Below are 15,133 nucleotides of genomic sequence, written 5' to 3' on the forward strand. Positions count from 1 at the left end.
ACACAAAGCACTTCACTAGTCTCTTCCTTAGTTCTTTTTCCAGGAGTTCGTATTAAATGACAATTGTATTTTCTTTTTAACTCCTGCTGCTCTTATGTCTTTAATGTTAGATACAATACATAGTATTTGTTATTCTAGCATGCGAAGTGCAATAACGATTTTTATAGGCTTGACGCTTTCCCGGCGTTGTATATAGAACAACTCTCCTCGGGTTTTCAGTCAAGTGAATTGGATTGTTGCTTCCAAGCTTTCCATGACTAGCTCTGTCATCTTCTTCAGGAATTGAAGTGCCGTGGGGCCATGTCTAGCCGGTATATAAGCGGTCGGTAGGTTCAGACATTATGGCCTGTATTCATAGACATTCTTAGCGCGGGCTTCCGGTGGATGATCAGCGAACTAACGTTTTTCGTATTCACAAAGCAGTGTTAGCGATATGATATGATATGATATGATATGATATGATATGATATGATATGATATGATATGATATGATATGATATGATATGATATGATATGATATATGATATGATATGAGATATGATATGATATGATATGATATGATATGATATGATATGATATGATATGATATATATGATATGATATGATATGATATGATATGATATGATATGATATGATATGATATGATATGATATGAATCCTGTACATTTAACCAGTCAATAGCCGGGGTTAATTTAGCACGCTCGTAGCGCGGGCTAGCGAAATGTCTATGAATAGCACCCTATGAAACTAAGTATAGCCTAGTAATATGCATTCTGTATTCCATTGTGTTTTAATGTTGTTAGTTATTCTAATACTTGTTGTATGTACTTCGAAGCCTACCTAAAGTTATCTAGATATTCTGTTTGTGTACATTTATAGTATTTTCTTTCCTGGTATAATAACCTGGAGAGTGGGAGTTCGATTTTGGTGTGAAGTAAAGTATTCCGCTTCGCCTTTACTTCAGTGCGGCTCACTCTGACTTCCGGAAGTCCCGCCACTGAACCGTGTTCACATTAATTTGTAATCTGCATGTCCGTCATCCCGCGCTTCTGTTAATCCTGTGATTGAGGTATTAGCTGTGACTGTAGGCAGGGCACATGTAATCAGTGGCGTGTTGTGGACAGGTCTAATTTTGTCTTACATTAGGGGTCATCTGATAACTCCCTCTCCAAAACCATCGGCATTAAGGGAGAGAGTTCTATCTGAGTGGCTGCCAAGCTGCCGTTTGTAGTAAAGAATTACACTCCACTTGTACATAAACACACTATGTATAGAATCCACAGTTGTATATTGGTAGATATACAGGAGAGAAGTCGTGAAATAATTTTGTTCTAACACTTTCAGCCCTATAAAATGAAAATTGCTTCATTAGAACCGAGTAGTGCTAACTTTAAATAATAATTTCGAGGTAAGAGTAGAACTACTAATAATGAGGACGGTGAAAGAGAATATTGAAACGGTATAGCCTATGCTTACCATGCGTTGCGCTGTGTGATGTGAAATGTTGGCGAAATTCACAGAGTCCTACTATTCGAATTTTTATGCTGAAATTAAAATAAAAAAATTAATAATGAATTTTTATTTAATAATTTTAGAAAGAAAAATTACCTACACTCTTTCACATATTATTTTTACTCTAATGTAAAGCTCCTTTTATCAAATTGTTATTGCTGGGAAAGATTTAAATATGTTATACGCGATTTTAAAAGACAAAAAGTAAACCAAGGAGTTTCATTAACGATAATACAATAGGCCTATAAACTCTAAATTTCTTATGAAAATTAGGTGTTTATTTTATTATATATCTATGAAGTCGTGGATCATATAAATTCTTATATAGTCGTGGTGTCATAACTAGTTTAAAGATGTTGGATATACGAGAGTCTAACATGAGGAGAAAAAGATGTTCACATTGAACCTTTTACAGTAGTGGCAAAAAAACCGGACCGACCCTTGTAGCTGATTTCATAACCTTGTTCACTTCAGAGCACGATAGACTGGTAACTAAGACTTTTGTAGTTCGAATCCTGCCTGGGAAGGAAACTTTTTTTTGTTCCTTATTCAAATTTATTCCCAATACTTTTCGATAGTTTGTAATGTTGACCCAATAGAGGTGATTGTGATGATTATGGCTGTGGTGGTGGTGGTGAGCACAGCGACCACGCCACTGCTTCCTCCCTCATCACCCTGCTACCACCCTCATTCCGGATTCTACACTCATAAAAACATCATTAGCTGATCCGATCAGCACTGGACCCGAGGGGCCGATCGTGAATTCAAAGCTAGCCAATCACCTCGCAGCGGTAATCCAGCCCGCCGACAGCCTACTCGTCTCTCAGTGATCCCCGATAGATCCGTGGTTGACAATGCAACGTTAGACAGGCTTCCTCCGAGTACCACTGTTCCAACGATGCAGCTTGATACGCATCTACTATGTCTCTATACCAAACCGTTAAATTTCGTTTAACTTCACCGTGCGACCTTCAACGTATGGGTTGAAATGTACATTCGGAGATAATCCTTAGGTCTTTTTTTGAGTTAAAGACTAGTATTTTCTCTGGACAAAAATGGTAGGTACACTGGCGTTCAAAGATATCTGTCCCTGCTAATCGATAGTGATCAATAATTTGTTGGTGTAAGCGTGGTTTCTTTAGTTATTACTTCTATGAATAGATGGCAAAGATAATAGTCAGTGTTGCCAATCGTACATAATTATACCGGCATTATAGAATTCAAATTTTCATACCACTCTACTGATTGTAAAACAATACTGGTTTAGCTGGAAACCCCTAACATTGTCAGTTATGAGAATTTATGCTTGATGTAGATAATAATGTTCCCTGACAATTTTTAACCGCCCCAATAAATGTGCCATCTATTGAGAACCAGCGGAACTCTTTCAAAGTTTGTCAATTTTTTATATCTTTGGTTCTGAATTATCCCGTGGTTAGAAAATTCGCTGAAGGCTGGTTCACAATAAACCGGGAAAGGAAACTACGACGAGAACGAGAACGAAAATACATTTATTTTAACAATATTTTCGTTCTCGTTCTTATTCTCGTTGTCGTTTCCTTTTCCGGTTTATTGTGAACCAGCCTGTACACGATCATAAAATCGTAGGTCAGATATCTTTGAATGCCAGTGTACTATAAGTCAGTGAATTAAAGACGAATATTTTCCTAGAAGACGAGTTGTATTTCTTTGGACCACAAGTAGAGTACAAATGAGGTAAAAATTAGTATTCTACAATGAACCAAAATAATAAAAATTGAGTATTTTCCCCCGATATAATTAATTGCACATACACTTCCGAAGGCTATGGTGTTGGTTACTTTAGAGCAATAATGACATATGTTAATTCGCTTCTTTAGTTAGTAAATATTGCCGAAATGTAACCCACAAACCTTACAATAACAAGAATTAAATCAAATAATTTATCCAGAAAATATTATTTCATAATTAGGCGTCAACGAAAATATACATTTGAATCTATTGAGAACATGCTGTGACTGTTTACGTAATAAGAATCTTAAGTGATGATAAGCTTAACCCAAATACTATTTAACTAAAATTCTTCTAAGTCGATATTCAAGACTTTCATTGAACTGTCTTATATGACTAGTTTCTGGAGAACACGTTTTGAGGTTCCTGAACGCTATTTATAGAATTACATCTGTGGGATTGAATCTTGTAATTACGAGTATCTTGACTTCGTTTACGAGAGGGACGTTCAGTCCATTCATTCTGTTTGCTATATCAGATTCCAAATAATTCCACACCTATTTGCCTAGTTCCTCGCTTCACACTTTCAGCATCCCACCACAATCGGATACACGTTCACAGCGTAACCTTGTACTATCAGTACCATACCATCAAACATCTCTCTACTCTACACGCAGCCAGTTCCTGGAATTCCCTGTCTCAGGAATTCAGAATTAGTCGGAGTCTAAAAGCCCTTAAGTTAACTTTACTTAGAAATATTTTTATTGAACAGATCTAGAATCTTGCGGAAGTTTCTAAATATTCTGCTTCACATGATCAAGTACTCTCTCACTCTCTCTCCCCCCTCTCTCCCCCCTCTCTCTCCCTTTCCCCGCTCCTCCCTTCCCCCTCCCTCTCTCTCTCTATACAGAGTGGAAGTGAAATAACCTTGCAGATTGAAAGGGACGATAGGGTACTCTGCAATGAAGAGAAAATCTATATTACGTTTTGTGATTAAATGCACAGTTAATTAGACAATTAAGTTTGAAGTTCAACAGTCCGACAACATCGCCGCTAACACACTCTACTCGTGATACAGATGTAAGAAGTCAACGAACTCAGTGTGTATCGATAGGTGAGCGACGTTGTAACTTGTTCACATCGTGCAGTGGCTTAAAATTACAGGTTTTTAAAATGAAATTTGCACGAAAACCGTACACGTTATTGAGATACGCTAGAGGGATAAATTCTATGTCGTTCGGGTTTAGGGAGATGTCATAAAACTGAGTTTGGAAATGAATGAAAATTCAACTTGTAACCCCTATTGCAAATAATTTTCTACACAAATAAAACACATAAACTGCTAGTATTCTTTTGATTTTTGCACTCTCACTTGTATAATTTAACTTGTGTGTTCATCTGCACAAAAAAATGACTTAGTCCCCTTTACCCAAACACCACAGAATTATTCTTTATTAGATATGGACAAAAATCACGATCCTAGTCGCAATAGTTACGCATAAAAATAAAAGGTGTTACACATTTGGGAAAAACATTTTTTTCTCAAAAAAACTGTGAACTTTCCACCAATATGATGATATAGTTTTTGTTAAATACAACATGAGCTACTCGCTCTGAAAATCTGCAAGGCTATTTCACTTCCACTCTGTATTTTACTTAATCGTTTATATCTGTATGATATATAGTGCGTTTTCGTTATTCATATTTTTATGTCTTGTAACCCGCTTATATTCTCGTATTAGTATATAACTGTATATTCTGTTTCAAGTTATTTCGTTTCCATCAATTTTTATTTTTTATTTTTTGTTTTCATTATCTGATCTTTTTTTAGTAGGTTATTTTACGACGCTTTATCAACATCTAAGGTTATTTAGCGTCTGAATGTGATGAAGGTGATAATGCCGGTGAAATGAGTCCAGGGTCCAACACCGAAAGTTACCCAGCATTTGCTCATATTGGGTTGAGGGAAAACCCCGGAAAAACCTCAACCAGGTAATCTGCCCCGACCGGGAATCGAACCCGGGCCACCTGGTTTCGCGGCCAGACGCGCTGACCGTTACTCCACAGGTGTGGACTATCTGATCTTGATCTTGATCTTGATTATATGTAATTTTATACTTTATTTTATGTAATCTCTAAGGTATATACTTTTGCGTTGTTTTGTATTCTGTTTGTGTATTTCATGTGTTTGCCTCCTGAGTCCTGAGATTTTGTTGTTTTATTTTTAAAGTTCAGTATATTCTACACTTCAAAAGGAAAAAAAAGGCACTAAAATGAGGAAAAATACTGAAATTCTGCAGGTTACAGTTAGGGGGCACAAATTCAGGTATATTATGCTATACTTCGGGCCTCTGCACATACATCTTAATATCATAATCATATATGTAGTATGGTCTAGTATAATGCATTCTCAGGACTCAGGAGAATATTATTGAAACCTGGTGGTCTATATTCTGTTTCTGGAATCTGTGGAGTATAGGAACCGAAAGAAGTCCTTTGCGCAAGGTGTGAGTGGAGGGGGCCAGTCCAATGACCGCTTTGGGGGAAAGCTTTGCTTGAAGACAAGCGTCTGAAATGCCACCCTACCTTCTGTCACGCGCATCTTACCCCTTAGCGGCCTTATCCGATGCAGCCCGCAATACACACCTGCACTGATAGGCTCCGCCTTTTTGCTAGTCATAGACTCCACAGATTCCAGAAACGGAATGTAGAAGAGAAGGCCTTATGGCCTTAAGGTCCGATTACAGAAACGCAAATTAAATCAGTCCCTGATCGCCAATTAGCTGATATCTGATTTATTTTATTGAAGTCTGCCAGGCAAACTACTACTACTACTACTACTACTACTACTACTACTACTACTACTACTACTACTACTACTACTACTACTACTACTACTACCAAGTTGGGTAAGAGGTACTTGTTTCAACTATTATATGACGAGAAATAAAGTGGCCGAAACTTGACGCTGAATCACTTTTTCTGCTGTAGGCAAGACGTACACGATGGTGGGCAGCCCCGACGCCGCTGGCTCGCTGGGCGTGATCCCCTGCGCCATCTCGTGGCTGTTTCGTGGAATCAACGAGCAGAAGCAGAAGACTGGGGCTCGATTCTCCGTGCGGGTGTCGGCGGTGGAGGTGCAGCAGACGGGTGGTGGGGCGGCGCAGCAGCTCAAAGACCTGCTGGCGGGCCACGCCAACGGTGAGTCACGAGTTCCACACATGTCATAGCAATATCTTTAGCCTGTGTTATAATGTAACTGTTTTCTCTATTTAAAAACAGAAAACATATAACTGTAAAATTGCAAGTGTATTGTGACACTATTCACCGACTTCCAGCATTAACTGCTACTTTCTGTCGTTATGAATTTCTCACCGTGAACTGACTGCTCTTTATTTAATCCATATTATGTCAGTTAAGTTCATTGTATATTGACTTAATCTTAATAGATTGGAAAAATCTCATAGGGAAGGAAAGAATTTTAATTAATAGAGATTTTAGATTAAATATCTACTATATTATTTTGAGATGACATTGTCATGCTAGCCGAAAGTGAAGATGACCTTAAGAATCGAGTAGGTATACAAATTTCGGTTAGCCTCCGAAAAATATAATTGCAAAATATGAGGGTGATTAAAAAAAGCTCTCGCAGGTGACATATTCCCTTCTTGCTCAAATTTTTCGCCAGGGCCGCAGCAGCAGACCACAGCTTTGTCACGCAGCCATTAGATGGCGCTTATATTGTCATACCCTCGCAAAAATCAGTTATAAGACGGCTGTGTGCACGAAAATATGGTGAAACGTGGATGTGCTTAGTGTGATCCGGTTTTTGTGTCCTGAAGAGGACCTCACCAGCAGAAATTCACCGTCAACTTGTTGAGGTGTACTGTGCGAAACGACGTTTTCGGTGTGAGGTACTGGATCATCCTCCCTACAGTCCCTCCCTAGCCCAGTGATTTCATTCTCTTCGGACCATTGAAGAAGCACCTGGGTGGTAAGCGATTCAACATCGATACGGCCGTTCAGCAAGACGTCATGACGTGGTTTCAGGGACTTGACGCAGATTTCTTCTATACCGGCATCGATGCCTTGATTTACCGTTGGAAGAAGTGTTTGAACAAACATAGTGACTATTTTTAAAAGTAATGCTTACCAATGACCTACTATTGTGTATCAGTATATATACCTGTGAAATAAAGTTTGTCCGTGAGCGCTCTTGTTACCTTATTTTTTGAAGCACCCTAATATCTATTAACAAAACCAAAGTCATAGTATTCAAAATGAAATTTCTAGTAAGATCTAAAATTGTCTTATAGAATACACCTATTGAACAAGGCTGTGATATTAGTTATGGAAAAGATGAAGACATCTATATAAAGCTATAAAAATTTCAAGGCATATGCGGATCAAAAGAACATGAGGAAGAAAGGTGAGACAAGAAACAAAACTAAAATGGTGCAAACCTTTAGCAGTAGGTACGAATCTTCCTTAATGGGAGTAAAACCTGGGTAATGAGAACAAATGAAAGGAGTAGGATACAGGCTTCGGAGATGATATAGGCTATTTACGATATGTGAAAGGATGCTCGATTATGGATAAAATCAAGAATATGGATGTACGTCAAGAACTAGAAACACAGAGTATAAAATAAATTATAAGATATGTATACATATGACTACAAACATGCTGTGTGATCACAAGTGGGAGACCAAATTACTGGGGCATCTTATTCCAATCTAACGCGTAAACGGCATTAATTGCCGTGTCAAAATCGAAATGATTTGTATTTTTTTTTATTTCCTAATAATAGATCTCACAATTGTAGCATTATTTGTTGCATTGAATGTGTGACTATGAAAAGTCAAATTATAATTTTATTAATAGTTATACCTAGATCTTTTACTCAACAACTTATATTTGATCTGATTGTTATGAGATAACGTAATGGGTAAGTTAATGGTTAAAAAAAGTAAATGTTGATAAAAACATGTAGGTAAGATATGCAATGTAGATACGAAAGAGCTCAGGAAAAGAATAGGTCTCAACCAAAATTTCACAGTCTAGGCGTAACCGAAGTATACTAGAGGAGCATGATGCAAAAGGGGGCGAGCTCTGCAGTTACATTGCCACGTCGTTCGCCCTCCCTCGTCACCATCTGGTGCTAGCTCGTCACCCTTTACGTTTATTCCTATCGAAGTGCAGGATTTTTCCTCTCTTCGAAGATGGTTCCAGGATTTATACTGGGGGTTGGAATGGGTGTTTCTGTTTTTAAGGGAGGACATTATAGAGGGCTTGAAGGAGGGTAATTTTTAGAGTATTGGATTTCTTATTGTGAAAATCCTTACAGGGGACTTGGGAAAGCGTTTTCTTGTGTTTGCTAGGAAAGTTTCGTGTTGTGCGGGGAGGGTGCATGCCAGGGGGTGTGACTTAACTTAAGACTTGGAAAGATTCTCTTCCCCTCGCCGTTTAACGACCCCCGATCAGTGGAATAGCCCAAGGATTGAAGGAGTGCGCTAGCAATGTCTCTTTCTGCCCGCCATTTTCTTGTTACTATTATTATTGCCACAACACCAGTTGGATATATGCAAGTGTCAATGAAACGTTTTGGAGAATAATTTTGCAGACTCGAAATTTGTCGAAATGCTTGACTGATGGGCGAAAGTTAATGTGGAATATGCAGTCTTTTCATTGCTTGTCGTTGGGCAGAACACAAAATGAAATGAAATGTCATTAATTTTGTCTGGAACTTTGAAGTCTTATTTTTGTCATAGCTCGTGCGCACATTCAAACTTTTTTGTTTCTACATTTAATTTTTTTTTTGTTAACTTTATTATTCTGAATAAATGTTTTGTGTTTGTAGTTTCGTAGTTATAAAGAGTGATTCAAAATATTTGTGCAAACTGTTGGAGTGAGTGTTATACATCTAAACGAAAAAGCAATATCATGTACACATATGTATGTATGTTTATAATTTCTATAGCCCGACCACTGACATTAAAACCTGCGCCACAAACCAGTGTTCGTTCGTGCGCAGGTTACATAGTGGGGGATCTGTTGTGTTGTAGATGCGCTCCATGATCGACTTCTCGCTGCGAGTACGTTCTAAACTATTCGAAACAGCACTCGTGTCCGCGTCCAATCTTTCACTTTTCAATCAACTATTAATATTCCATTTCGACGTATTGTGTATAGTTAAAACAGATTGTAATTTATAATAATGGAAGGGAAACCAAATGTGCGCGGCAGGCTTTTGAAAAGTGACACGCGTAAAATTATTTATAACGTTGCGAAGTATTTAAGGGGTTAGGTACAGCTTACTGCAGTAAAATTTTTGGAAATATTCAACATATTTTTCCTCCATTACTGTATCTTGTACAATAATGAAAATTGGTATGTGTAAAACACTGTCCTTCTGTTATATTAAAAAATATTTTTTAACGATTTAAAAAAATTATTTATATATATATATTTTTTTTTTTTACAAATTCAGAATGGTGGCAGTTCACTGTGCAGTGATGAAGCGTTTCCCTCATAATTCATACACTTGTTAACTTTTTCATGTTCTCTCCATTTTATTTCATTACTGAAACTCCTTAAGAAATAATATTTTTTTTATTTTGTTTTAGAAGAAAGTACTGATACTTTTTTTTAACGAATTTATTTTTTATCAGACAATCTATCAAAGGTAGAGAAGTGATCTTGCATCATATTGTAGATATAATATACATAAATACACAAAAAATTTCATCACAGAATGTTGAATAGTTTTGAGTTATGTGGGAAATGCTTCATCACTGCACAGTGAACTGAATTTTGAAAAAAAAAATGTAAATAATTTTTTTAAATCGTAAAAATATTTTTATATAGTAGAAGGACAGTGTTTTACACATACCAATTTTCATTATTGTACAAGATACAGTAATGGAGGAAAAAATGTTGAATATTTGCAAACTTTTACTGCTGTAAGATGTACCTAACCTCTTAAAAGAGAAAAAAAATTAATTTAAGTTGAAATATGATGTTGTCACATCAACAAGGAAGCTACGGGAGTTTCGGCCAGCTTGATAAAAAGCATTTTGAAGGAAGGGGCAGTGTCATTGTCTACCATAGTTGTAGTCCGACTCGTGTAACCCGGCCTAGCGAGCTGTTCGTATAGTGATGACGTCTCCCCCTCCATGGCCACGTGAGTATTGGAAAAGTCGAAGGTCTTTTTTGTAGTTGGTCGAGCTATAGTTTGTGAGTTATAATCAAAAAATTACATTCAACAATAAAAAATGACAGGATATTCACAGGATCCCTGTAATTGCGTCAAACGTTTATGCTCTCGGTTGGGTGTTAAATTGTGATATTTAGATTTTTTAGGAATGGTTCTTATTTATAAGCATTTTAAATATAGTTTCGGAAATCCTGTCTGAAAAGGAATGTTACACGTTCTCTTCCACCCTATGAAACGTTCCAAGTGAACAACTGTATTACACAGAATTAATAGCTACGAAATCTATATTAATATAAAGGAATGGGTTTCCGTAAACATTATTAATAAATAATTAATTTCTTCCGATGAACTCCGCCCATCCACACTCTTTCGGGACAAGTCGCACAAATGAACACGGAAGCAATTTCAATCAAATAGTTTGTTTAAAGATAATTTAAAGATGAACACAGTGTACCAGCTTAATCGAAAATAAAATTAGTATTGAAAAAATGGAGTAGGCCTACTCCTCGAAAGCCTACCTTCAAGAACCGTCCTTGTCCACCGCAAATTACAATTGGACCCGGCGGCATTCAAACCACAGTTGCTAGCGTTGAAAGCCGAAGCTCTAGTCATTCGGTTGAAGTATTATTATTATTATTATTATTATTATTATTATTATTATTATTATTATTATTATTATATGCATGTATGTGCTTATTTATTAGTTATTCCTACTGTTAATATGCTAGCGAATGACGAGTAGCCAATAATAGGACAACACAAGGGTTAGAAATTACAATATAATACAATAATAATAGCAATAACTTACTTATGGCTTTTAAAGAACCCCATTCCCGCCCTCACATAAGTCCGCCATCAGTCCCTATCCTGATCAAGATTAATACAGTCCCTATCATCATATCGCACTTCCCTCAAATCCATTTTAATATTATCCTCCCATCTACGTCTCGGCCTCTCCAAAGGACTTATTCCCTCCGGCCTCCCAACTAACACTCTATATGCATTTCTGGATTCGCCCATACGTGTTACATGCCCTGCCCATCTCAAACGTCTGAATTTAATGCTCCTAATTATGTCAGGTGAAGAATACAATGCGTGTAGTTCTGCGTTGTGTAACTTTCTCCTTTCTCCCGTAACTTCATCCCTCTTAGTCCCAAATATTTTCCTAAGAACCTTATTCTCAAACACTCTTAATATCTGCTCCTCCCTCAAAGTGAGAGTCCAAGTTTCACAACCATACAGAACGACCGGTAATAGGAGTATAACTGTTTTATAAATTCTAACTTTAAGATTTTTTGTCAGCAGGCTAAATGACAAAAGATTCTCAACCGAATAATAACAGACAATTCCCATATTTATTCTCCGTTTAATTTCCTCCCGAGTATCATTTATATTTGTTACTGTTGCTCCAATATATTTGAATTTTTATACCTCTTCGAACGCCAAATTTCCAATTTTTATAGATCCATCTCGTACAATATTCTGATCACGAGACATAATCATATACTTTGTTTTTTTTTTCGGGATTTACTTCCAAACCTATCTCTTTACTTGCTTCAAGTAAAATTCCCGTGTTTTCTGTAATAGTTTGTGGATTTTCTCCTAACATATTCACGTCAATAATAATTATAATAATAATAATAATAATAATAATAATAACAATAATAATAATTATGCTTCAGTAGATATTTATACAGCAATATAAATGTTGTTTATAAATTAATTGGACCAAATTTATTTCTGACAAAAATTGACAGTTTCATTGTATCTTGAGAACAGAGAAAGAGAGATAAAATGTCTGTTGTAAAAATGTTTATAACTCCGCGTATAGGTCTATTTCATAGGAACACGAAAGCTAACGTTGTTTATGAAAGATTCACAGAATAATAATAATAATAATAATAATAATAATAATAATAATAATAATAATAATAATAACAATAATAATAATAACAATAATAATAATTATGCTTCAGTAGATATTTATACAGCAATATAAATGTTGTTTATAAATTAATTGGACCAAATTTATTTCTGACAAAAATTGACAGTTTCATTGTATCTTGAGAACAGAGAAAGAGAGATAAAATGTCTGTTGTTGTAAAAATGTTTATAACTCCGCGTATAGGTCTATTTCATAGGAACACGAAAGCTAACGTTGTTTATGAAAGATTCACAGATTTTATTATAAAAATAGAGAATCAATATCCTGGTAAACTGTGACATTTGAAATAATCAAAATTTTTCTCAAATCATTATCGACTTTTAGAAGGTTCATTGTTACCGAAACATTAACATAACTGAACTTAGAACTTCCTCTTTCTTCGGAAGAAACTAGAAATCTAAGGTACCGGTATGCGAGTTTCATTTTAAGGTAGGTTTCACTGCGTCAAAATGCGCTGAAAATTTGTGCTATATCAAACTTCCATAAATTTAATTGACTGTGTAAACGTGAGTTGAAGTTAAATCTCTGCATTTTACATAAAGTAGGTGTTTAACGTCAGTCTGTGAAGTTAGATTGCCAGTAAGAGTGAAAACAAATGCTTATTAGCTCGCTGTTTAAGATGCTGATTTATGAGTCAATTACAACTAAATGAACCACTGAAATATCATCTAGGCAGAGATAATAGTATTGTGCCAAACGATCTTGCGTGAGAATTCTAACAAAAATATATCTCTTATGACTCCAGAAATCAAAACAAATTTTCCCTTCCCTCGACCGTCTATTGTAGTCGGCCTACGTGCCCTTGTTTAATAGAATATTCTCTTTGTTTCTCTCCGACCGTCTGTCCGTCCGTCCGTGCAGAATTAATGCTTGTAAATTACATTAATTAGTAATTACTGTAATGTAGCTATATATCTCCCTTCTGGCCGTTTGTTATGTGATGGGGTGCTTGTCTGTTGAATAATTACTTTTCCAAACTAATTACCCAGGATTCCAAGTTATGAAACAGTTCTGTAGCGCATCTAGATGACTGTGGAGCACCGCTCCACTTGTGTGTGTATGTGTATTGTTTGTAGCCGTCTTTTGTTTGGCACTGGCCGATGAATCCAGTGTTCTAATAATGACAAACATTTTAGAGCTATAATTGACGTCAGAGTGACTAGATACCACTGAAATGATGCGCTCTTAAGAAGTTGAATCCGCTTCAGTTCACAGCCTCATAGCCAGGTGAGGTATAATAATTATTTTAATTGGTTTATTTTGCGACCCTTTATCAACTGCGATGATTAGCGTCAGAGTGAAATGAAGGTGATAATGCCAGCGAAGTGAGTCCAGGGTCCAGCGCCGGAATTTCCTCATAATGGGTTGAAAAAGCGTAGTAACTTATCCCAACCAGAATTTGAACCCGGGCTCGATTGAGAGCCTAATCCAAGTATGAAACATCTCGATATTAATATGATATCTATATAGCTAGCACCAGCGATTTTAATAAATTAAATTCTTATATTGAAATCTTTGATACGAGTTACATAGGCCTACCAATAAGTTATTGAAATGACATCACGCTCTGTTTGAACACAGAATTTTTCTGTCCTGCTTAGCGACCGATTGTATAGAATACTTACTTACAAATGTTAGTTATCGCTATCAATTTGTTTTACATTCCATGCAAATTTGAGTGCTGGAAACTTACTTCCTCAATTGCCTCCTGCGGTGGCTGAGTGATTAGACCTCCAGCCTGTCACGAAGGCGACCCGGGTTCGATACCCGGTTATGTCTGAGATTTTTTATTGAAAAACTCATGGTGACACTTGTAACGGACAAGGTGGTAGTTGAGATTTTTCTCGGGGTTCTCCCGTTTTCCTCCATATTAGGCATGTACATAATTCCGTTACCATTTCATAGCATTCCCCGATCGCCGGCTGGAGACGCGCGAAGGTGACTGGCCTAGAGACGAGGAGAGTTGTCTGCTCTAAACCTGGGTACGCAGCGAACCTTAGTGTAGTCGGCCGGTGGGTTTGGGAATGCGCCTAGTTTCAGGGTTAGCGCATTAGATCGTAACAGGTCACAGTGCTGGGCCACAGTACTCCCCTCCCGTAAATTCCATTCCAATTCCATTCCACAATTTCTCAATTTAAATTTTGTAAAAATAAATATTGAAAATTATAAAAAAAAAAAACAGTCATCCTCCAGTTCATCTGCTCCTGACATGTCTTCACCTCTTACAGTGTAGGCTTATGTTCCGAGGTAGGAAAAATAATTCCGCCGCTGTTAGTTATAGCAAGAATTCATCTGTTAGATTTGATTTTAGATTTAAATTAAGGATTTAATGATTCTCTCCAAACGTGTCAAGCACAGAAAATATTTAAATGATGGAAACCTTTAAAGTTCTGTCAGGACAATGATCCCAAACACAAGACTCGTGCTGTGAGGAAATGGCTGTTCTGCAATAAATTGTCCAAAAGAGGTGAGACTTAAACTATATTGAAAATCTTTAGGGTGAAGTGCAAAATAAAGTAAATATGTTAGCAGCCAAATCTAAAGCAGATATGAAAATTGTACTTAAACTGCAAAAAGCGTGGATTAATATTTGTCCTCACTATATTAAGATCCATGTTCCAAGCATAACTAAATGTTTTAAAGAAGTCGTTGTTAATTATGAAAGCTTTGCAACAAAATATCAACGGCTACATTTTACAAACAAGCATCCATTTTTATTTATTATGTTTCATTTTTCATAATAATAAAAT

The 15,133-nt window shown here is 36.5% G+C and overlaps 1 protein-coding gene across 4 annotated transcripts in view; it reads left to right on the plus strand.

Annotated features, from left to right (window-relative positions):
* Positions 1-15,133, plus strand: part of LOC138706411 (kinesin-like protein CG14535) — a 572,747-nt gene that overhangs the window by 524,242 nt on the left and 33,372 nt on the right. For all 4 annotated transcript variants that reach the window (XM_069835685.1, XM_069835681.1, XM_069835683.1 and 1 more), the window contains exon 6: positions 6,214-6,423. In XM_069835685.1, coding sequence (XP_069691786.1) covers positions 6,214-6,423 — 210 coding nt within the window. The remainder of the gene's footprint in view (positions 1-6,213; positions 6,424-15,133) is intronic.

Source organism: Periplaneta americana, chromosome 9 (assembly GCF_040183065.1).
Source record: "Periplaneta americana isolate PAMFEO1 chromosome 9, P.americana_PAMFEO1_priV1, whole genome shotgun sequence".
Classification (NCBI taxonomy): Eukaryota; Metazoa; Arthropoda; class Insecta; order Blattodea; family Blattidae; genus Periplaneta; species Periplaneta americana.